General features: G+C 39.2%; 1 protein-coding gene across 1 annotated transcript in view; it reads right to left on the reverse strand.

The window, feature by feature from the left end:
- Positions 1–255: 255 nt before the first annotated feature.
- The window catches only part of LOC132104538 (rhombotin-1), a 38,879-nt gene continuing 14,964 nt past the window's right edge, over positions 256–24,170 (reverse strand). The window contains exons 2-4 of the mRNA XM_059510096.1: positions 12,541–12,754; positions 5,671–5,796; positions 256–787 (exon numbers count right to left, since the gene is read on the reverse strand). Coding sequence (XP_059366079.1) covers positions 682–787; positions 5,671–5,796; positions 12,541–12,754 — 446 coding nt within the window. The 3' untranslated portion in view covers positions 256–681. The remainder of the gene's footprint in view (positions 788–5,670; positions 5,797–12,540; positions 12,755–24,170) is intronic.

Here is a 24,170-nt window from a genome sequence, read left to right on the forward strand (position 1 = left end):
TTCATTTGCTTTATTCGAAATAAGACTATTTAATTCATCTGAAAACAATTTGTCTTAGTCCATCAGCAATGAAAATATGCTGTTTCATTATGTCATTCTGTATATAAAATTGTCATAATTTATTATTTCTTTGTAGTTGTCTGACAAATGTTTTTGAAGATTTAGCCATTTTAAGAGAGTTCAGCAATTACATTTGTTACATTGGCCTGCTTCTTCAAACTTTGGCTTTGGGATCAGAAAACAAACTCAACTATGAACATTTAAGAATCTTTTTAATTCACACTGGTAATAAAATTGCATTACAGTTTCATAAAATAAATGTTCCAGTTTATATATACAGAAAACAGACTGTACATACCCTCAGAAAGAGAAAGAGAGAGAGAGAGAGAGAGAATTAGAGACCAAAACAGAAAAACATCACAAAAACCATACAGGCAATACAGTGCTCAGCTAAGCAGGCACAACTGTACATCAAAACGTGTAACTGCTCAGTGTTGGGGACAGGAAGGGCCAAAAGGTATTACATTTACAATAGAGTCCTCAGGGACCAATAGGGCTTTTACTGTAAAAAGTATTGCAGGCAAGCAGACAGATGCTCTTCTCTCTGAGAGCAGCAGAACATCCATCACACATAAGCGTGTGTTTGTGTGTGTGGACCGAGAGCTGACGTTTTTTGATTGGCTATTGAACTTGTGTCTCAAAGCTCCCGTTGAGCTGCCCCTCCTCATAGTCCATCTGACACAGAATCATGTTGTTTTTTAGGAAAAACTTGTCACCCACACAAAACCTGCAGGAAAAACCAACAAACACATACATTAGGTTAACATACATTCCAAATTTCTTTAGCCTACTCACATCAAGTCCACAACACAGATTTGAAAACCATCTCCTTCACACAAAGTCTGAAATATTGTACCTTTTTTATTGTTCTGTGGCTAGGTTTTTGTTTAATTTATAATCTGGATAGCAAATTATCATTCAGGTATCTCAAGAAATGATGATTCGGCATCAGATCAAAAGTTTTGGTAAATATTTGTACTTTGTCAGGCCTGAACAGACCTTTATACACTGAAACACTATGGATAGTTGGATACAACTCATAATTGAAGGATGTTTTGAACTGCATTGGCAACATCTCACAAAAAGCTGAATTGCAAATGGCAGGAAGAGAAATTTACTGACTTTTAATTCAAAGAATCTCTTTTAAAAATTGAGTATGATTTAATTGTACTTTATTTTTATTCTGCATTATAATTTCAAAAGGCATTTCAATTCAGTGTGGAATGGCCTACAGCCCTGACATAAACTTTACTTAAAGGGTTACTCCACCCCAAAATGAAAATGGTCATTATTTCTTAATTAATTACTTAACCCCACGTTGTTCCAAATCTGTAAAAGCTTTGTTCGTCTTTGGAACACAATATATGATATTTTGGATGAAAACCAGGAGGCTTGTGACTGTTCCAGGTCCAGAAAAGTATGAAAGACATCGTCAAAATAGTCCATCTGCCATCAGTGGTTCAATCTGAATTTTATGAAGCGACGAGAATACATTTTGTACGTGAAGAAAACAAAAATATTGACTTTATTCAACAATTCGTCTCCACTGTGTTTCTCCGCATCACCGTAGTGCCATTTTGGAGAACATCCACTGAACGCAAACTGAGTACACTATTTTGTGTTAGCCACGACACAAGGATATTTTTGTCTTTCCGCGCATACAAAAAGTATTCTCGTCACTTCATAAAATTCAGATTGAACCACTGATGGCAGATGGACTATTTTGACGAAATCGTTCATACTTTTTTGGACTTCGACAGTGCATTTTACTTGGCAGTCAATGGGACAGCCACAGCCTTGTGTCACAGTGTAAAACAACAAAAATAATAATTATAGGTTTTATGATGTAAATATGCACAAGTCAATTATTGAACTATTATACAATATTTTTTTGGTTTAGGTAATCGTGCATCAGTGAAAATGAACTTGTGGTACAGTCTTCATTACAGGCATCAGGAATGCTACTGTTTCTATGATGGTCTCAAAGTCTCTTGTGATGTGACAATAAGGTGCAGATCTAACCAAATGTTTTCAAAACCAACAGCATTTTTCAAAGCAGGACAGGATTGGCACCCAATGAAAGCATGCCACCACTTCTTTTCGAAGGCAAAAAAAAAAAAAAAGCACCAGTTTCCAAGGAAACCCCACCGCTGAGCTTTTATTCCCCCTATGTTGGGGCTCGTCGCCAAAGTTTAAATTGTTAGCCTCTAAAAACTTCCCGTGAAATTTCATGGCAATTAAAGAGAAAAACATTCCATGTGTGCACTGCATTTTTATATTGACAAGTTTGCATATGAAAGCCATAAATGTTGTATGGGCAATACAGCGACCATGATGAAAGCATTTCCAATGATGTTTTCTCTTATCAATCACTGCCACGCCAATGTGCTGTGTTGGCAAAGGAATAGAGTGGAGAACGGGGGAACCAGGGTTGTGCGCCATCCGTCAGCAGCAAAGCTTCAATCACCAAACTTTATTACACACCTGGGGCCTCATTTATAACCGTTGTGTATGCACAAAACCTGCCCTTAAAGAGGTGTACACAATTTCCTACGCAAAAGATGGGATTTATAAAAAAACAAACTTGACGGAAAATGTGCACACCTGCACGCAAACTCTGACCCATGTGTACAGACTTTTTTTTCCTGGAGAAAGAAAAGTAATGAAGTAAGCAATGATATTAATCTGTTTTCATTTTATAATATACATTTAAATTAAATATTCCACTGTCATAATATTTTTTGTGAGAACAATGATCAATGATGTGCACTTCAAAATTGTGGCGGACACTGTGGGATTTGGTGGAATGGTCCAGTTTGAATAGGTCCAATGATAATAGCTTACTGTACAACCACAGCTGCACGGAAGTGTTGATGTCGTATGAAGGCATCTCCACAACATTATGAAAAATACCACTGTATTTGAAGAATACAAACGGTAAGATTTGCACGTATCCTTTTTAAAATAATTTGTCAATGGTGTGCATGTGGATGGGAATATGCATAGAAATGATATGCAGAAGAGGTTATTATGCATATTTAAACTAGGCGTTGTAAGCTCCGTATATGGTGATTTCGGGGAGGAGTCTGGGTGGAGATGCACATACATATTTATCTTTGGCGGGAGGAGCACAAGACAGACACAGTGGGCGTGACGTCAGGCCTCGGAGAGGCTTTTATTAACAGAAATCAAATAAAACAGGGGATAAAAGTGGCCAAAGGGGAAGAGTGTCCAAAATAAACAGGGAATCTGGTGTCCTCGTCGTGCTGCGGGGTTTGTGTGGGTCGGGCAGTGTTCATGGAGGAAGGGTCCAGGTAAGGGGCGGAGCCCGGCGGCCGCACGCGCTCCCCTCTTCAGTCTGGGGCGCGAGGGGCGGCGGCTTTCTCTAGCGGCCGCATCACTCTCGTTGGCCGCGGCGCTGGCAGGGGATGGACGGCCCGGCATCCTGGCCCGACGGCCGTGTAAACGGGTGCGGTTCCCATCCGGATCGCGGGTCCGGCAGCTCACATGTCTGGTGGCGCGGGAGTCCCTCAACGCACCCTTCCTGGACCCACGAGGACACCAGTGTGCATGCACGGGGAAGAGACCGGTCTCTCGAGGAGAGGCGCGTTGGGCTTTTAAACAGCGGCGGTGATGAGGCTCCATTTCCTTCAGGTGTGCCCCATCACATGCCGCAGCCCTGACTCGTCCAGCGCCCCTCCTCTCACACACCCACTCCAGTTGGGAGCCTGGTGAAGGGCGGCGATTTAGGACGGGGTGCCGGTGACAATCAGGGAGGAGCCAACTGACTCGTCACAGTACATTTTTAGGATTAAATCTATGGAGCGTTTTATAAATGAGACCCCTGGTGCTCACCAAATATTCCAATTAACTATTTATTTACATTTAAGGGGGTCGCACACCGGACGAGAAGCGCAGCGCCGCATCGCGCCATGTCGTTAAAATTCAAACACATTATTCGCTATGAGTGTACACACACTGGTGGCGCCATTCGGTGTCTGTCCACGGCGCCCAGCTACGGCTCAGGATGCTGTTCAAATTTCTGCCAAGCCACAGAGTGCAATCTGCATAGTTTTTTATTAAGTAACATCATATTTGTTTCAAACCGTGGTTCATACATTATACCAAGATACCACTGCTGCAAAATACTACTTTCATTAGTTGTAAAGCTTGAATAAAATGTAAACATATATAATTAAATGTATAATAAACGTAGTCCTTTTAATCTTTTATTTTTCTCTTGAGACATTTTTACATACGCAAAATCTTACAGTATTTGCCTGTAGTGGTTACATTCAATGTTGTCGGCAGCCACCTAGTGGATTTACCAGGTCACAACCGTCACAACACACTTCAGGTAATTTAAATAGTGGAGTAGCGGACCACAATAGATGAAAAACAAATCAACGACGTAGGGAAATACCCAGAATTATAAATAACCAACCATAGATTCTTTAAAGACAACCTGAGGAAGTCATAAACGTGGAGGAAGATAGCGTTTGTCATCGGTTTTTCAGGTAGGGATGTCTAATTTTCGATCTGAGGTAAAATGTTCAGTGACAGTCCTTAGAAACGTTAAGAAATAAGCATACCTATATAAAAATGGTTTAGCTTTGTTTTTATTGAGCAAACAAATCAGTATTAGTAGCTACAGCATTAGAAATGTTGAAATTGCTTATAATAATACAAAACAATTGATGAATGGCAATCTAGAATGCTAGTGATAATCTAGACTAAATTATAACACAGATTCTTTACATTAATTAACGTTCAAAACTCAGGAATTATCAATTAAAATAATATATTTAAAATAATAATAATAAATTAATTAAAACTCATTCATCTTGCTGCTCAGAACTTGATTCGATATTGAGCTCCAGCATATAGAATGTGCACGCCCGGTGTGCGATACCTCGAGTTGTCCTACAGGTGGCGCGACGCGGCGCTTCTCGTCCGGTGTGCGACCGCCTTTAGATTCTTTAGAAGGGGCCTTAAGTCAGTTAAGGCATGACATTGCTGAAAAAGGTTTCTTTTTTTTTTTTTCTTTTTTTGGGCATCAGTTGTAAATTGGAATTTGAGCTTGTTTGTATTTACTGTATTCAATAAGTTCAGTTTAGTGTGCATGTTGTGGCTTTTCGAGAATGACACAAAAGTGGGTCACACACTAAAGCATTTAAGACACTGTCACAGTCCTTTGCTCCCCTGGAATGTTTGGAAGGATGATCCTTGAAAAGTTCCTTCATCCAGCCGTTTAATTCCCTTAGCGAGACACATAGCGGTGATGTGCTTGGCTTGGCTGTGTATTGAGTAGGAGCTTTCTGGCTAACTGTGTTCAATAAGGCATTAACAGTTTGATCAGGCTTGGTATTGGTCTGCCAACAGTATTGCCACTGAAGTGCTGGTTAATTTCACTCAGCTCAAGCTCACAAATACAAACTAGGACAAAACTTGTAGGTTTGAGACGAAAACAGTATGGACCAACCGGAGAGTGTAAAGTCACAATGCTAGAAGTCATTAAGTGGTTTTTGTGGGGATCTAAAAGGTTCTTCTGTCTTTCTATATAGAAAGAAAGAATCTTGCAGGCTTGTTGTGATCTCATTCCCTCCTTACCTCTGATTACAAAGCTGACAGGCAAAACAGTCCAAATGGTAAACATTATCTCTGGCCCTCATCACCATTTCAAAGGCTGGGATCAGTTTACTGCAGGCTGCACAGTTCCCTGTTGTACCAAAGAGCCTGTGAGAGAAAACACAAAAAGCAGATTTACTCACTTATTACCTGTTCCAGCATTTATGAAATCACGCAACAAATCCGAAAAAGGAAAGAAAACAACCAAAGAAGTGGAAGAAGAAAAAACTAAACAAAAAACAAACATTAGACATCTAATGCGATACGTGAATCCAGCTTGCCACACATTAGGTATTTTTTGTTAATGAGGGTACAAACCTAGAAGTTAATTCTTAGCTAATGATCTAATTAAAATGATCACATGGTTCTAATCCCCTTCTTCAAAGAGTTTTTGCCTAGCACACTGTGAAGGCAAATGAAAACAGGTCTGAGGCGAGCAATTGAACTGCTCAAAGTTTTTTCTCCTTCTTTCTTTTAAACCAGAGTAACTAATGAGACTTTGCTCAGACCAAAGCCAGCTGGATTTTACTCAAGAGGCTAAATACTATAATGTAGTCAAAAGTTCAAAAGATTCTCCTCACAAGGATACTGCCTCTATCCTCCGTTCCTCTCGTATTCTTCTCCTTTCTCTGTTACCTGCTAAAAGCAGAGTGAGATGTAGAGGGAGTGTTGTGAGGTATGTAACCTTGGAGAGGTAAGTAGATGCTTGCTGGAGCATGGAAAGGGACACAACTCACATTTCTGCACTGTTTGTTTAAGCTTATTAGATGGGACACAAACCACCAAGGTCACAAACAGAACAAGGCATCGAGGCAGATCACTTTCCTCCACTACATCCGCCGTTGGATTTGCATTTTCATTTTCAAAGCCCTTACTCCTTAGATATATACGTTTGGCAGAACAGGGATGCAATGCAAACAGGAAAAGCAAATGGAGAAGAACAGGGAGAGGAAAAGGAGGAAATAAGGCAGGATAAGGATGAGGCAGTATGCTAAACACTCCTCTAAAGTTAAGGACTCCGTTGGAGAGAGAAGGAAACAAAACAATGTTGCACGTGAGTTCATATTAGTCTCTATCGACTGCTCACCCTGCATTCACCACCAGCATCTATCCAGCAGACACTGCTGTTAATTAGAGCAACAGAGCCGAGCGGAGAGGAGTCTTATGGTGGGAGAGGGCATGTTGTTATATCAGATAGGCAAGGTGTTAAAAAGAGCCATTGTTAGATCAGGTTACTGCTCCAGTAAAATGTGTTTATGTGGAACTCTGACACTCGGGGGAGGCCGTGCAACCCCAACGAGGTGTTGCTTCACAAAAGAGTTCAGCTTATTAAAATAATGGTTCGAGTGCAGCTTTGTTCCAAGGTCAGCATATAATCTGTGAGAACTCATAATTGCACATATAATTTATACTTTACATTTTGCACTTAAACTTTAAATTAGTGTCCGTTACACATCACACATAGAATTGAAATAGAAATCATAGTAAGTGTATTTACAAAATGCTCAAAGTATTGCTCAGTTGTCCAATATGTTGTCAGTATTTATATTGTATCATTGCATAAAGAACTATTGTATTACTTTTTGGGGGGCTGTGTCAGTGTAGATTTCTTTAATTTTGATTCAGAAGCTCTTGATTTCAAACTCTTGTTTCTGATTCATTTGGGTTTTTCGGTAACTGACTTTATATATAAAGATATTCTGATCTCAGAAATTCTCACTTGGCTTCTCATGTAGTTAATAATTCGGAGCATTATTCACACACACACACACACACACACACACACACACACACACACACACACACGCACACATGATATTAGGGAGTAAAAAAAGGCAGATATCAACATCGGCCCATATTTATTTGTATATTATACTACAGTACCAGTCAAAAGTTTGGACACTCTCCCATTTGTGTTTTTTTTTTAAATGATCACTCAAATGTGGTTATCAAACACTTATAATGACGTGACAAAGATATGTATGAATCTATATGGAGGTAGGGCATTTAACAATAAACTTTATTATCCAAAATGAGTCTGTCATCAGTGCACTTAACAGTAAAGTTGAAGTTTATTCAACTTTTTCAATTCAGTTCAATTAAACTCTTGAACGTCACCCTCTGCGCATTGGTAGCCCCCTGGGATTACCAGATCGGTCATTGCTCGACCACGGATTTAACCTCCCATAACTCCTGGACACCAGGAACTACCAACGTGTGGGTGGTTTCATTCAAAATGGGGCCTCGAGACGTACCCGTGAGTCAGCATTCAAGAGGGTTCCTCGAACTCAAGGGATCCCCCGAATTTAGAGCGATCTGCTGCGCCGTTACATATATATATATATATCTGTGGCATATCGGCGGCATATTCGCCAATACCGATATATCTGCGACAGGCTCATATTTGCCGATAAAATCAGCAAAACAATTTATCGGTCGGGCTGTAGTATTTACTGTGTCACATTCATTATTTATTTTGCTGTGGTGTGGAAGATTCATCATTAAAAATATTTGAGTAATGAGAAAATCTAGATTTTTACATAGCCCTATCTATTAGTATTTCATGCCTAGTAAAAATAACCATTTTGAAAAGGATAGATCAGTCCAAATTTTTTTCCATTTGGCTCCATATTAAAGAGCCTATGCCAAATCATTTGCCACAACATTTGACAGGACAACCCTTAACAGTGAGAATGGCAGTTTACAGTAGTTGGCTAAGATGTATCTACCAGTCATTCTTCAATCTTGGAAAGTTCTCAGATGGCGGGACACATAATCCTAACATTTGAAGACACACATTCATGGTCAGAGGCAGAAGGAAGGATTAAGGCGTCTGTCTGAAGGAGCGTGTTCTCTAAAAGGGAATAGCGCACAGATTGTGGTCGAACACATTTCAAATGTCATGCCTTAATGCTGGAGCAAGCAAATGGAGTTGGGAGTTCAATGTTGTGTTATCCTGGCTCGCTACTGAAAAGATGGTTGGAGTCCCTGGGGATCCGGAACAATTTTTTATGGCTCACGTCCATCATGTTGCACAGTAGAGTGCGTTACAGATCACATCACATCACAAAACCCATTTTCCCTTCTTTTCTAAATCAGGTCACAGAGCACAGGGATGGCAGTTACTGGTTGCTACGGACTTGTGAAAATTTAGGGACCTCTTGATGGTTTAAGAGTAGAGTCTTCTTAAAAGAGAAGGGGATAAGGGACTCCTCACACACACACACACACACACACACACACACACACGCACACACACACAGTGATAGATAACCGGGCTTCTGCAAAGAAATCTGCGGTGGTTTAATTGTAGGTTTTTGCGGCACCATGATGACCCGGCTCAAAATGGAGACTTTACTGGTGGTTAATTTAAGTGGATTAGGAGGTTATAGAAACTCATTTGGAAGGTCACCAGCAAACTTTGAAATACAATGGCTTGGATTTTCAGGCAATATAATTCATGCTAAAGTGAAACCAACCATTTTATCAGCAAGGCCATTTAATGTGTTATTCCAAGCAAAATGTGCTCAAGAGCTTTCAGGCCTAAAACGTCCATTGTGCATCAGTTTTGCTGTACGAGTTGTCATTACAAGCTTTACTTTTTAATTGTTTTCTTGAAAACAAAGCAGTCTATTCAATAACAGATACTGTGATAAGATTCATGAGCTCTAAACTCAATGTAGCGTTCCTTTAATGTTATCCTAGCCTCAGCAAACTAAAAGTCTCAAAGTCCCCTGCACACCTATTCCACTGAACAGGAGTGGAAAAATTTACAAAACAATAAAGAAAAGGAGAACAGAGCTTTTCGCTTCATAATCTTGTTTGTGTTTAACCAAACTTTAGTATTAAAGCTGAAAGCCTTTGCTCATTGTTCTCTATGATTCCCTGTGGCTCTGTGTTGACAGGTATTTCTCTTCTGGTGTTTTTTCTTAACTCCTCTAAAGCCGGCGTCAGCTTCCTTCCTTTTAATGTCTCTCTGTGATTAGACTTCAGCTGTTCTAGTCCTTTACTTGCATTCAAAGAGAATGTGGTTCAGTATTGTAAGTGTGAACTTGCAAAGTTTCAAATACATTGGGGTTCAATAGTGAGACCACAATGAAGACCTGGAATGTTCCCCCTAGAACTCTACATCTATTTGTTCCATTTATTTGCTTTATACATCTAATCATATTAATTATATCTATGTATTTAATAATATATTTACTATATTTATTAAACATCTAATATGTATATATTATAATAATAGAATGCATAAAAATACATCAGACTTTTGTACCCCACTGTTGTGTTTTACAGACAGGGGTCAACTGTATTGTGTTCAGGTATAGTAGTTAATCTTCAAAGTGAGATACGGTTGATATTGGGATTGTTTCCTCTTACATTATGACTGATGTCTTTTTTGCCTCATAGGGATAGCTGTGCTCACTCAGTAGACTTCAAAATGCACTAAATGATTACTGAGACTTATCTCTGCCCTTTAATCATAATCACATGCTGGCTAGTAATGGATGTGCCATCATTAGGAGGAGGTGTAATCTACTTTATATTTCAATTAAAAGCACCCTTCTTTGATTAGGAAATGACTGATGTGTACCCCCTTAATATAATGCAATGGTTAAGATATATATATATATATATATATAAAATTCAGGTCAGGGGTGAACACCGACAAAACAGAGGCACTCTCTGGTCATAAGGTCAAAGGATTGTGACCCTGCAAAACAGATTAATTAATTTTTGTAAATTATGCAGTGATGAAAGAGTTTGACCTGAAAGCATATAAATCCTGCTATACTTCTCTATTAGGAAAAGGGTCAACTGTGATAGCTCAAGCTAGTTTGTGCAGTGGTGGGGCTGTGTGTGTGTTTTCATGGGGTGTGGGTTCATTATGGCTCTACAGTACTCCTGAAGGACAAAACGCAGAAGGAGCGCTGCTCATAATTAATGTGCGCATGGCAGGGCTCCAAAAACCAAGCCGAAAATAAAAGAAATGCGTTTGATCTGCCCACCTGTCTTTAATGAAGTGCCTCCCTGTATGGGAGGCTAATTCTGGGTGAGATTTCAGCTTCATTACTGAAGGCAAGCGGGTTGATTCTCCAGCAGTGTGCTGGAGGTGAAGTTTAGGTGGGACACCCTGTGTGGAGGCTCAATCACTCATGTTTAAAGTGAACACACCAATGCTTCCTCGCTCTGTCTGCATGGAGAAGGATACTTCTTAATTTGTTCCTTAATATAATTCATATTCGGCATCTCCAGTCATTAAGTAGCATACATTTATCACAGGCCGAAGAGCAGATGAGTGGGCTAGATTTCATTAGGACATCAGAGCTGGTACAGCAGCAACAGGAAGCTCGTTTTTGTGCGGTTTCCACCTTTTTCTAGCAAATTGCCAAGCATTTGGGGCTTATTTTGATTTTTCCCTATTAATTTTATTACCACACATGCCTCGTTGTACCTATTATAGAGACCTTGTGAGGTCAATCTAACAGTATCACAACAGTCGTGATGTGCAAATTGTGTAATGCCAGTGTTACTTTTACTTTTTTTAATAAAAATTTTTCTAATGACAAAACTATCGGTCAAATTTATTAAATATTTTGTCATTACATTTTATTTCCATTTATATTTTTGCTGAATACAGTGCAATATGAATCCTAATATTCAAGCTTTTTTTTTACAGTATATTAATTGATTTCAACATTTAACATGCTCATTTAAAAACTGTAATTCCTGAAGTAACATTATATTGTCTACAATATTCTTAATTGTTTAATATTTACAGTCACAATATGAGTTATGTGCTAGCCAGAGTTTTTAAGTTAGTTCAAGTTATTATTCTTTCTAGATTTTTGTTTCAAAATATTGTTAGTGATAGGTTTATCAAAGGTTGTTTTTCATACCTTTTAACTGAAACCATTTTATTTTCATGATGCACATTTTTAGAAAAAAAAAGATTAAAATAAATAAATCAGTATGTAATTAACTTACTGTCACATCATTCCAAACCTGCGTGACCTTCATTAAATGGCAGTTTGTTGTGTTCCACAAAAGAAAGTCAGTCAAACCTTTTTGGATACTACATGAGGGTTAGTAATGATGACAGAATTTAAAACATTTTGGGTGAACTATCGCCTTAACAGTTTATGACGACAGTGTTGAACTGCATGTCTTACTGGGAAGGGCCCTACCAGTGGGGGATCTTTGGGGAGAGCAGCTTGGGGATAAATGACTGGATCTGGTTGGGAGACCCCCAGGGAATGGGATTTAACGCCCAGCAAATAATCATTTTTAATTTAGCAAGCAGATGGCTTAGAGATAGGAGGCAAAACAGATCCTTAGACCTGCAGTTTTGACACTCAGCTGCCTGGGGTGAGCTGAAAATCCATAAACACACTCATACACAGCGGTTTATCTCTCAACTTAGAAAATGGGCGACACGTCACTTTCATGTAAACATGCAAAATCTTACCCAGCTAAACATAAACAATCGCTACAAGATGCCACTCCAAGCTGTTTGCTCACTTGTGCAACTGAGACTTAATTGGAACACACAGAGTCTGGGTCGGTACACTGTGATGAGGAAAGAACAAGCACTTAATCTTCTGTAACAGCCTCAAAGAAAACATCATTTACAAGCTAAAAAAAAAAAGTATCTTCTAACCCCACAAGTTAGCAGATAAATGCAACAGGAGAGAGAGAGAGAGAGAGAGAGAGCACAGGGCCAGGAATGAAACAGGCAGGGTGGCAATCATCGGCTGTTAGATGAGGGTGTACTTTTCTGAATGTCATGCAGCTTGAGGTGTAACAAGCCCTTTCTGCTTTGGCAGCACTTTGACGGCAGCATGTTCTTACCTCAGGTAGTCCCTGCGACAGAGGATGAGATTGGCTTTAGTGTAGAGGGTGGAGCCCACTTCCCCCAGGCGGCAGTCGCAGCAGGCACATTTCAGGCAGTCTTCGTGCCAGTATTTGTCCAGGGCCTTGAGCAGGTAGCGGTCTTTAATCTTACGGTTGCAGCCGGCGCATCCCTTCTGTTTTCCTTTGGGCTGGACGGAGAGCATCGGCACACCTGTGGCGATAGGGAGACAAACATAGAGAGCATTGTGATTTACTGGCTGGCTAAACCAGTGACTTTTCATGTTCCGCGCTCTTTTTGATAAGGGTGGTGACACCACCGAAGCTGTTTCATATGCATTAGTCACGGATGCTCTTCTGCACAGATAGCCATGCGGGTCACTTTGGACTGCGTTTATCCATCACTGGCCACGCTCAAAAGAACAGATGTTATTTTTGGCGAGTGACATACACCCATTTAATGGGGGCTTGAATGCATCTCTATGTTGGGATGCTCCAGGACCATCTCCATTTAGTTAGCTGACAGAGGTATTTATGTTGTTTGGAAGATTAGCCATGGCCCTATTTCATCAATATGAGAATTGTTGTCCATGCTAAAAGCCTCCTGTGGGCTTTGTTTGGTATAGATCAACATTAACCTTTTAGAACACTGTTGACCGCAACAAGGCTGCTCTTAAGCTTCCAGTGAGATACGGTATGGCCTAAGTGCCTTTCAAACACGCAAACACACACACACACTAAAGCCTGATCTCCTTTTACACTCGGGCTCGCTGCATTGCGACCAGAGAAGAGTAACCAAGCCGGCTAAATCGCCGCGTTGTCATGTAGCTTCCCCCCTTTAAGCATGCCTTTTAGCCTCCTAAAGGACAAATAAAGTCCATTTAATAACTGCACTAAACACTAATAGTCTATCTGCGGTCTGACATTTGTTTGTGGACTAAAAGCCGCCCCCAGGCCAGAGCTGGTAACTCTGGCACTCGGCACCCCTCTGCCTGCACTAACAGGTCTGCCACAGCTGAAAGCGCAGGACAACAGCTCTTAAGACACTCTCTCCCACACTGAGCTATTGATCCGTCTAATAGAACGTGCAGCTAAACCGGCACTCTCCCTCTCTCTATACCTCTCTTTTGCTCTCTGCTTTCAAAACACATTTCTCTCACAAAGTCCACATCTGGACAGAGGGCTTTTTATTTAAGCATTAGCCTTTTTACAGTGTGGAAAAAGTGTAAAAACATATTCTGTAAATATCCAAAGAATGTGTGTTATTCAAAACAAGGTGTTGATTTTAGGTATTTGTGAGGAATTAAATGTCATAGTCAGCACAGAATTAAAATTCTGTCATCATTTACTGATCAAAACTTGACTTTGTTTCTTCTGCACTTTAAAAATATTGCATTTTGAAGTTGTAAACAAAACTTAACTCTTTTTTTGGCCATACTTTGAAAGTCACTTGGGTCCAATGTTGTTTGGACCCTACTGACTTCCATCATATACAACAACTTTTGTGTTCCACAGAAAAAGGAAAGTCAAGCAGGTTTGGAAGGATATGAACTGATTTCGTAGTTAGGTGGACTATACTTTTAAATGAATATTTTCCTGGTATCGTCATTTTTATCTAATGTTTAGCTGATTGTAAGTGCATCTGTTTATGAAACGAGATGTCCGTTAAGAGTATTCTGATGGCAGAGGTCACAGGCAGCAGCTCTTGTTCAGCTCTGGCTTTAATGTCCGGTAATGGCTCTACTGTACATGATCAACAAATGAACGCCAGTGGGCATGAACTCCATTATCCGGTACGCCGCATGCAACTATCAGCATATTAATGTTTTTTTTGTGTATCCTCCTCTTACTGGACTAACCTTGCACTGTAGTTCCAAGAGAGGTTTAGTTCATGATAAGTTTGGAAAAACCTTCAAATCTTTCAAACAAGCAAAGCCAAATTCACACATTCAAATTTTGTCTTGACAAACTTTACTTTTTACTTTAGAGTTATATGAATTCACTTGAATTCTACTTTCTTATATTACAATTTGAATTGCTATACTTGAATACGGCAACTGAATTGGAATTTAAAAAGGCACTCTCAATTCAATTCTCAATGCTGCACAACCCTGGTATGCGCTCATTCACACACTTTCCCTCTGTGATGCACATGTACATTTATTGGATTCCGATTTGTTCAGTGATTCTGGATCATCCACACATCAGCGGTGCTATGAATATAATATAATTAGCATTTCCTTGGTTGTAAAATGAGGTAAAAATGTAAGGGCACTCAGGAAAGACTGAAAGAGAGAGAGAGGGCAGGAGAGCGAGGGCTTGTTAGACAAATTTATGACTTGGATGTGAATAAGAGCTCCGGTGGTATTCAACCATCTTATTTCTTTATCAAAACTGGAAAAAGAAGAACGCTAATTGGTCTAGCGCCACTGATGGGAGCCATCAATTAGCAGTGTGCTTCCCCCTCCAGCTTCCTCCACATCCCTTCTCCGGCCCCAATACGGGGCCCTTGAAGCCGTCACATTAGGATCACAAAACTCGCTATAAATACCAATGTTCAGTATAAATGAAGGTAAAAAGCCTTTAAATTGAAGCCACACTAGCTGAGGGCGGTCGTTTTCTACCTGCATTTCATGGCTTGTTAGATGTGCACTCTGCAGGTATGCCAACAGTACTCTCTTGTCAGCCTTCTACAGAACTAAAAACAGTCTTAATGAGGAGAGAGAGAGCTCGTCTGCGAGGAAAAAGTGTGTCTTGTGTTTGTACGTGAGTGTGTGTACGAGACGGAAACGAGCTTGGGAATCAGGCTCCTTCAATTCCCCAAGGGATGGCACAAAAATCTTTAATTTGCCTTTTATGACAGCTAATTAGTTATTCTATTCAAAATCTTTGCTTTAAATAAGAGAACTAATTATACACAAAGGTCGTTTCCCCCACCTCAGAAGAACCACACGTAATTGGTTTAGGCCCCCACTCGCCTCCCACCTTTTAACAACGTGCATGTTGGCTAAAGAAAAAGTTAACCATGTCGAGCTTAACCCTTTCTGTTGTAAACCACTCAAGGCCCATATACAAAAACCTTTGAGCTTTCCCGTTCTGTAATTACATGGATGAATTCAGGTTTGTCGGTAACTGAATGAGCCCATCACACCATGCCAGGTTTCCTAACCCAGATTTAAGGTGGCTAACAACTCCTGTCTCACCAGGCTAGAGCAACCTTCAGGATGAGTTAGCTGATGTGAGGAGCGCTGGATTCTGTCTGAGCTAATCATCTTGTTTCTGCCATCTCTGAGAAACCTCACATTGTTTTCCAAAAAAGAGCCAGCTAAGATATGCTTTTAGAAGCCCTATATAGCCTCAGCACATTTTAAACCTGAAATGACAGAGTAAATGACTGAATAAAAGTACATAATGTTGACTCTGACATCAGCAAACTGGTATTTGGGGTTTATGAGTGCATCTGTCATCATTCTTTGCACAGCCTGGAATCTCGGTAGGAGACCCTTCCCCCATTTCTTTCATGCAGAACAAAAAAAGTATAACATTATAAACAGAGACACAAACTGAGGAGGCAACTCCCACTTAATCCAATCCATTTAACAGCTACAAGTGCCTCTGACCTTCCTATGTCATTCCATGTCACAAAAAAGCATATCCTGCTATCCGCCACTTGATTCATATCCTAACAGTAGATGCGTTTTTTCCTTCAAGAGGCAGCATTTGCCTTGTCAAATATTTCTTTCGAACAAATAAAAGGGAGGGAAGAAAATAATTTGCTATTAGTAATTGGTGTGCACCCTGTCACATGCCTCTTTTCCGCCGATCCACCCTTTACAGACCTTATCTCAGTCGAATATGTATGGATGCGTTTTTGCATTTGAAACTGTCAGACCATGTACTTTCCATTATAAAGATAGGATCCGGTTTCAATGTAGGCATTCATTTCAAGTTCCATTTTTGTGGATATCGAAGAAAAAAATCAAATCAGTGCCCTTTTGATGTATTTAAAGTTTATAGCAAGAGGGAAGACAGTCAAGGAATCATTTTAAAGCATTACAGCACAATAATCATATCTTTAAAAAAAATTTTTGTAGTCAGATTTTGTTTCCTCTGTTGCATCTTTTAGTAAGCACAGTGGAAGCCAATGATGATGCAAAGTTTACCGTATGCAGGGTCACTGTTATTACCTGATCAATTAGCTGGACACCTCAGTGTGAGGCCTCTTCAAGGAGGTGGGTGAAGGGGGCCACTGGGGCATAAATGTGAGATCAGGAAGAGAGTCAGTGTTTGGGCCATGCTTTTGACACATGAGTTGCCATTTTAAGAAGGCATGTTCTAATCTGCTCTTAAAAAGAAAGTTCATCCAAAAATGTAATCTGTCATCATTAAGTAACCCTAAACGGTATGATGTTTTTCTTTTGCAGAATATGAAAGCAGAAATTTCTTTTTCCTTTTTTTTGCAATTACAGTGGATGGGGATTGCAGCTTTCGAGCTTCAAATAGGACACAAAAGAGCCATAAGTGTCATAAAAGTAGTCCATATGACTTATGAAGGCATGCTTTATGTGAGGAACAGACTAAACTATAATGTTTTAAAAATTTAAGTCGCCTTTTAACTCAGATTTTAGACATTCTGATTCTGCCCGATTTGTGAATGAATCATTCTTTTGTGTCAGGTCTTTTTGTTGAATTTCTGGTCGAGTAAGTTTACAGAAAAGATTTGAACGATTTGTTCAGAATCTGATTTGAATCTGACTGAGGCCATCCTTAAAAATATTTTGGTTTGCAGTAACAGTAATTAAAAAAAAAAAGGGTCGGTAGGTCAGTCTATATTTTTTTTCAAGTTTCAATGTAAAAAAAAGAAAGAAAAAGGAAAATCTTGGTGATGGTGATGACGTAGGTATGAATTTAAACAAATTTGCATATCGTGACGTCACTGACTGGGTCTTCAACCCGTGCCTTCGGGCTCATAATTGCAAATCTCATTTTGATGCAGGCTATATAGACCACAAACAAATTAAAATCTTTGTCAAAAACATGTTTATTGCATGAATTTCAAGTGAGAAGAAAAAAAATTAGGTACTGTTATACTGTTTTACTTGCATCCACCACTAGGTATCAGTGCAACCTACAAATGAGAGACCGTTTACTTTGCTTTCTTGGTTTGTCACTTTTGTGAAAAAAATCATGTTTGATTTGAGTGACGAGTGTTCATTGAATCGATTGTAAAGTCGATTTTGCATGTCTAAATAAGTTTTATACGGCAAATAACACCAAATATAGGTAAATCCACGGACAACAGGCAGGAAGAATATAAAGACCAATATTTCTGATGATTTATTGGCGTGAAGTTACGTGCACAATGACAAACAGGAGTGCAACATTTTTGAAAAACAATAAGCAGAGTGGACTGCCATAATGCAAAACATTTACTGCAGGCTTCAACATGGCTGTGTTTACAATTAGAAATGTCAACAACAACAAAAAAATCGCATAGGCGATTCTAGGGCTGTCAAAAAAAAAAAAAATAGAATTTTGATTATTCGTTGAATTTAAAATAAAAATCCACATTCAAATGCAAAAACGTTGATTCGAATTTTAGGTGTGCATTAAGGAAGCTGCCTTATGAGCCCCAGTACTTCACAGTCCATGTTCCATTCCATCTTGCCGCGCCCACAGCTGTGTCTACACAACTTTCAAAGGCGAACGAGCTCGACACGCAGTAGCTGCTGTCTCATCTTTCACCTCGTGTACGCGCACCGTCTGCGCGGTCTCAAAAAATGCCCGCACGCGGATGACGAAAACGACATAATGCAGACAGTGTGCGGACGGCCGAAGTATACTTGATCTTTATCAGTGGCGCACGAGATGCGATGCTGATGTATGTGACATTGCATTATAAGGTTATGTTAGCCTATCTAGTTGAAGCCACTACAAAAAAAGAGAACATCAATGTGGAGAAGATCTTGTTTACATCAAAACTGAAACCAAGCCGTTCACACAGAACGCATATTTTGCGCATTTTCTAGAGGGACACCGTTGGACTCGCGTCTCGCACAAGACATGTAAAAATTAATGTAAAATTAGAAAGACATGTAAAATTAATGTATTTAATTTAATTTTCTAAAAATATCTCAAGACTTTCTGTTGGGTTTTTGTTCCCAATCCCACTGCATCTCATGTTTTTAAAGGAAAAAGTCTGCGTGACTGGTTTTCCGCCCTTTTTATTTATTTAACAATGCATGCATACATGACGCTGTTTTGTTTATAGTTCTTTAAGCAACTTAATAATAATTAGTTCATAAAAATTATTTTAAATATTATGTTGTTTTTTCACAGTCATGTATTCCAATGCTTTGAATAAACGTGCAGTAATATTTAGCTCGATGCGCTATCTTGAGGCCTCAGAAGAGAAGCAAAAAGCTTTTCTTCACCCTAAGTGAAATTATGCATTTTAAATTCGAATACAATTCGAATTTTTATCATATTTAAGTAAAAAATTTGAATTTAGTTTTTCAGCTATTTTGACAGCCCTAGGCGATTCTAGCCCGAATGCATGAGACTGTCTGAATACCGGCAGAATTCACATTTCTGTTGTAAAAAGAGAAACATTGTGCAGAAGTATTATTTGCTGTTATGCGTGTGTGTCCGAAGCTGCAGTTGCTGTGACACGTGTTCCAAAAAAACCCCAAAACTGGACACGCTCCAAAAAAAAAAAAAAAAAAAAAAAAAACTGGATGCGCTCCGAGAGAAGGTCGTTAAAATAAATTTTCTATTTTTCAATTCTATAAGTTTTTCCAGAACTTCGTGCCAATTTAAAGCGGTGTAGAGCTGTTTTAATGAATTTTTTAGATGTATTATGGTGCCCGAACCCGTAGGACTTTGAAGAGTGACCGCGAACATTTAGTTTACTGCAGCAGCAGCCATCATTACCAAGCACGAACCGTTGACTCTGACAATGAATGAGAGTATGAGACGAAGCCGAATGCACAGGCCACAGTGTGACATTTGTGTAAACACAGATGATGTCACAGGTTTTTTTTAATTAAGGAAGATAGCCTTCGTTTGTATGTAGGCCTAGGATATTTATACATTTACAATGCTTAAATATAATTAATATTATTTTATTGCTTTTGTATTAGTTGTTTGAAGAGTGAAAAAAAAATTGGTCGGTCTTAACGCAAATTTACAAATCGGCAAGTCGGTCGGACTAAAAGCAAAAAAAAATAATAATAATTGAGTCGGTCCTAAATTGACAGGGTCAGTCGGGTTACGGCAAACAAGAATATTTTTAAGGATGGCCTGATCCTCAAGCTCACTCAATAATTTGGTGAGAGCAGATAACAACCCACTGGAGGTTATCACTGAATAACTTGCACTGAATTATTTACAATTTGTAACTAAAAAAATTTAATTTAAATTTTAAATTAAATTTAATTAATCTTTGCTGGAAATTTGAGCTATTCTTTGACTTACAATGACTTATAAACTTTATATTTTTAAGTCTGAAAGTTTCAATTCTCATTTATTATAATTACATGGAAAAGACCAACATGTTTATTAATAAAATTAAACACATTATTGCACAATTTTCCACACCAAAATCAGTCAAGCTAATATCACCAGCAAACTTACACTCATTTACATCCTTCTCTTCACTCTCTGAGGCAGAAGTCTCAAAACTCATCCTTTCTAATCACCCTACAACTTGCCCGCTTGATCCTATTCCATCTCATCTCCTTCAAGCCATTTCTCCTGCAGTTGTACCTACACTCACTCACATCATCAACACATCCCTCCACACTGGTGTTTTTCCCTCATCATTTAGACAGGCACGTATAACTCCACTACTTAAAAAAACCCAACCTCAATCCATCTCTTTTAGAGAACTACAGACCAGTTTCCCTTCTTCCTTTCATTGCAAAAACACTTGAACGAGCTGTGTTCATCCAAGTCTCTACATTTCTCACACACAACAACCTCCTTGACAGCAACCAATCTGGCTTCAGAAGTGGACATTCAACTGAGACTGCTTTGCTCTCAGTTGTTGAAGCTCTAAGACTGGCAAGAGCGGAATCCAAATCTTCAGTACTTATCCTGCTTGATCTGTCCGCTGCTTTTGACACTGTTAACCACCAGATCCTCCTATCAACCCTACCGGCAAAAGGCATCTCAGGAACCACACTTCAATGGTTTGAGTCTTACCTATCAGATAGGTCCTTCAAAGTATCTTGGAGAGGTGAGGTGTCCAAGTCACAACATCTAACTACTGGGGTGCCTCAGGGCTCAGTTTTTGGACCACTTCTCTTCTCTGTCTACATGGCATCAATAGGTTCTGTCATTCAGAAACATGGCTTTTCATACCACTGCTATGCTGATGACACTCAACTCTACCTCTCATTCCATCCTGATGATCCGACGGTAGCAATTCGCATCTCAGCTTGTCTAACAGACATTTCTTCCTGGATGATGGACCATCATCTTCAACTCAACCTTGCCAAGACAGAACTGCTTGTGATTCCAGCAAACCCATCATTTCATCACAATTTCACAATCAAGTTGGGCACATCAACCATAACTCCTTCAAAAACAGCTAGAAGCCTTGGAGTTATGATTGATGATCAGCTGATTTCTCAGACCACATAGCTAAAACTGTCCGATCCTGCAGATTTGCTATATTCAACATCAAGAAGATCAAGCCCTTTCTTTTGGAACATGCTGCACAATTCCTTGTTCAAGCTCTTGTTCTGTCCAGGCTGGACTATTGCAATGCCCTCTTGGCAGGTCTTCCAACCAATTCTATCAAACCTTTACAATTAATTCAGATTGCGGCAGCAAGATTAATTTTTAATGAGCCAAAAAGAATACATGTCACACCTCTGTTTATCAATTTGCACTGGCTTCCAATAGCTGCTCGTATAAAATTCAATGCATTGATGTTTGCCTACAAAACTACCACTGGCTCTGCACCCATTTACCTAAATTTGTTACTTCAGACTTATGTGCCCTCTAGAAGCTTGCGTTCTGCAAGTGAACGTCGCTTGATTGTGCCATCCCAAAGAAGCACAAAGTCACTTTTAGGGACTTTTAAATTAAATGTTCCCTCCTGGTGGAATGACCTCCCCAACTCTATCCGGACAGCTGAGTCCTTAGCCATCTTCAAGAATCGGCTTAAAACACATCGCTTCCATCTTTATTTGACCCTCTAACTTTAACACTCACTATTCTAATTATATTCTTTAAAAAAAAAAATCGAACTACCTTTCTAATCTTTTTATATTCTATTTTCTTTTCATTAATTATGCAGTTGTATGTGTGTGTGTGTGTATGTGTAAAGACCTCTAACACTAGCTTGCTCTATTCGGTTTTCTTTATATTATATTATATTATTTAAAATCCCATGCTAGGTGTACTGTGTTAACCTAACTGAGACTTGTTATAGCACTTATATATCATTGCTCTTTTTGTTGTTTTTGATTTCTTCCACTGTCCTCATCTTTAAGTCGCTTTGGATAAAAGCGTCTGCTAAATGAATAAATGTAAATGTAAATGTTTATGGCCACATCAAATTCAGGCACACCACTAATTACAATATGCATAAATTATAGACAATTCATTCTTACTAAAGTATAAACATGGCTTTGTACTTTATGAGGGCCTACATATGAATCCCACAATGCCCTTAAACGAACCTCAACAGCATAAACCATGTGCATGACCTCAAAACATCTGAGAAAGGGACCAATTTAGAGGGACAAAGTGCTGGAGACTTAAACTACAGATGTATGAGGGATTACAGGCAGTCATCTGTCGCAAAGCTGTTGGCATGATTTTTCATGTATGACAACCTTTGGTTATGTCAGCAGCAATGCATGCATGGAGCAGAAGGGTTCTCCGAAATATTAAAAACCAGCAGTGAATGAAAAGTCTGAACTGTTTCAATGGCAGGCGGACAGTACAAAGAATTTTAGTTAAGATGCAACAAATCCTTTAGTTTAACAGGTATGATTCCAAAAGCAATGTAAGATTAGAGACGCTCATTGGTTTAAGGTAGTACTCTGAAAAGAGGCAGGAGTGCGTGTTGGAGATCAGTGTATGGTGGTTGAGACAGATTGCACTAGAAGGGCAACAGTGTGACAAATGAAAGCTGATGTAGCCATGGGAAGTTGTAGTCTTTGATTGAGCTGAACCGTTTGCCAGAAGGGAGTCTTGGTGGTGACAGGGATGGGAGACTTGATAAGCACTTGCGTCTTACCCCGACAGTGGGTAGATGCAGTCTTGAATCACACGTTTACTAGCTGAATGGATGGAACTGATATTGTAGTTGAGGTGTTTGGAATTAAAGGGTACCAGATAGGATGTAGTTTTAAATATCAGTCTTGAAATCCAATATACAGTAATTAAGATTTTGAGTTCACCTGACCCTGCTCAGAGATGTTTTTAAGTGGGTGAAAGTGACATACGGCCAAGTATGGTGACCCATACTCCGAATTCATGCTCTGCTTTTAACCCATCCAAAGTGCACACACACAGCAGTGAACACACACACACTGTGAACACACACCCGGAGCAGTGGGCAGCCATTTATGCTGCGGCGCCCGGGGAGCAGTTGTGGGTTCGGTGCCTTGCTCAAGGGCACCTAAGTCATGGTATTGAAGGTGGAGAGAGACCACTGTACATGAACTCCCCCCACCTACAATTCCTGCCGGCCCAAGACTCGAACTCACAACCCTTCGATTGCGAGTCCGACTCAGTAACCATTAGGCCACGACTTCCCTTTAAGAGGGCATTTACATATGAAACTCTCTTGTATTCAGCTACAGCTAGATCAAGCTAGACCAAGAATAACATATGAGAACTGAAAGCTTTTATTGAAGGGATTATTCACGCAAAAATGAAATTCATGCCATCATTTACTCACCTTCATTTTTATTCCGGTATGCATTTGTTTTTGTGGAACACAGAAGATAATATTAAAAAAAGTTTTGTTTTTGTCAATGTTGTCGTCGTTGTTTTGGACTAGTGGTTGACCGATATGTGTTTTTTGACAGCCGATGTCGATATCCCAGAAAGCAGGGGGGCCGATAGCAGATATAAAGCAGATATAAATTTTTAAATTATTATTATTAATATTTAAGGAATTTTAAATCATTTGACAATGGATTAAAAAATAAATGTGTAAAAGAAACATACTTATACTTTAGATGACAGTATTTTTCACAAATAAATAAATATTTAATACAATTATAATATAAAAAAAAGGAGAAAAAAAAACACTAACCAACATGCCATATTCTATAAGTTTTTGTGCATTGGGAATCATATTTTTCAAATAATGCCAGAGTAACCCTCATTTTACATACAGCACACAGTGAAAATGACATGAATATGACCGAGGGCAAATGCATAAAGCGCAGCACAATTTGAAATCACGAGTTTAAAGTTTAAAGCATTCAATTCACATGCTGGATAAAACTGCACACTTCAAAAGATTTCACAGCTGGATTCGACTGAGTTTTCAAGGTTTGTGAAATTAAATGTTCATTAGTCATTCAAAGATTTGTTCAAATTATATAAATGCATATTAGCTTAATGCTGATGGCAAATGAGAAAGTACAATAATGTTTGCC

The sequence above is a fragment of the Carassius carassius genome, chromosome 2, assembly GCF_963082965.1.
Source record: "Carassius carassius chromosome 2, fCarCar2.1, whole genome shotgun sequence".
Taxonomy (NCBI): Eukaryota; Metazoa; Chordata; class Actinopteri; order Cypriniformes; family Cyprinidae; genus Carassius; species Carassius carassius.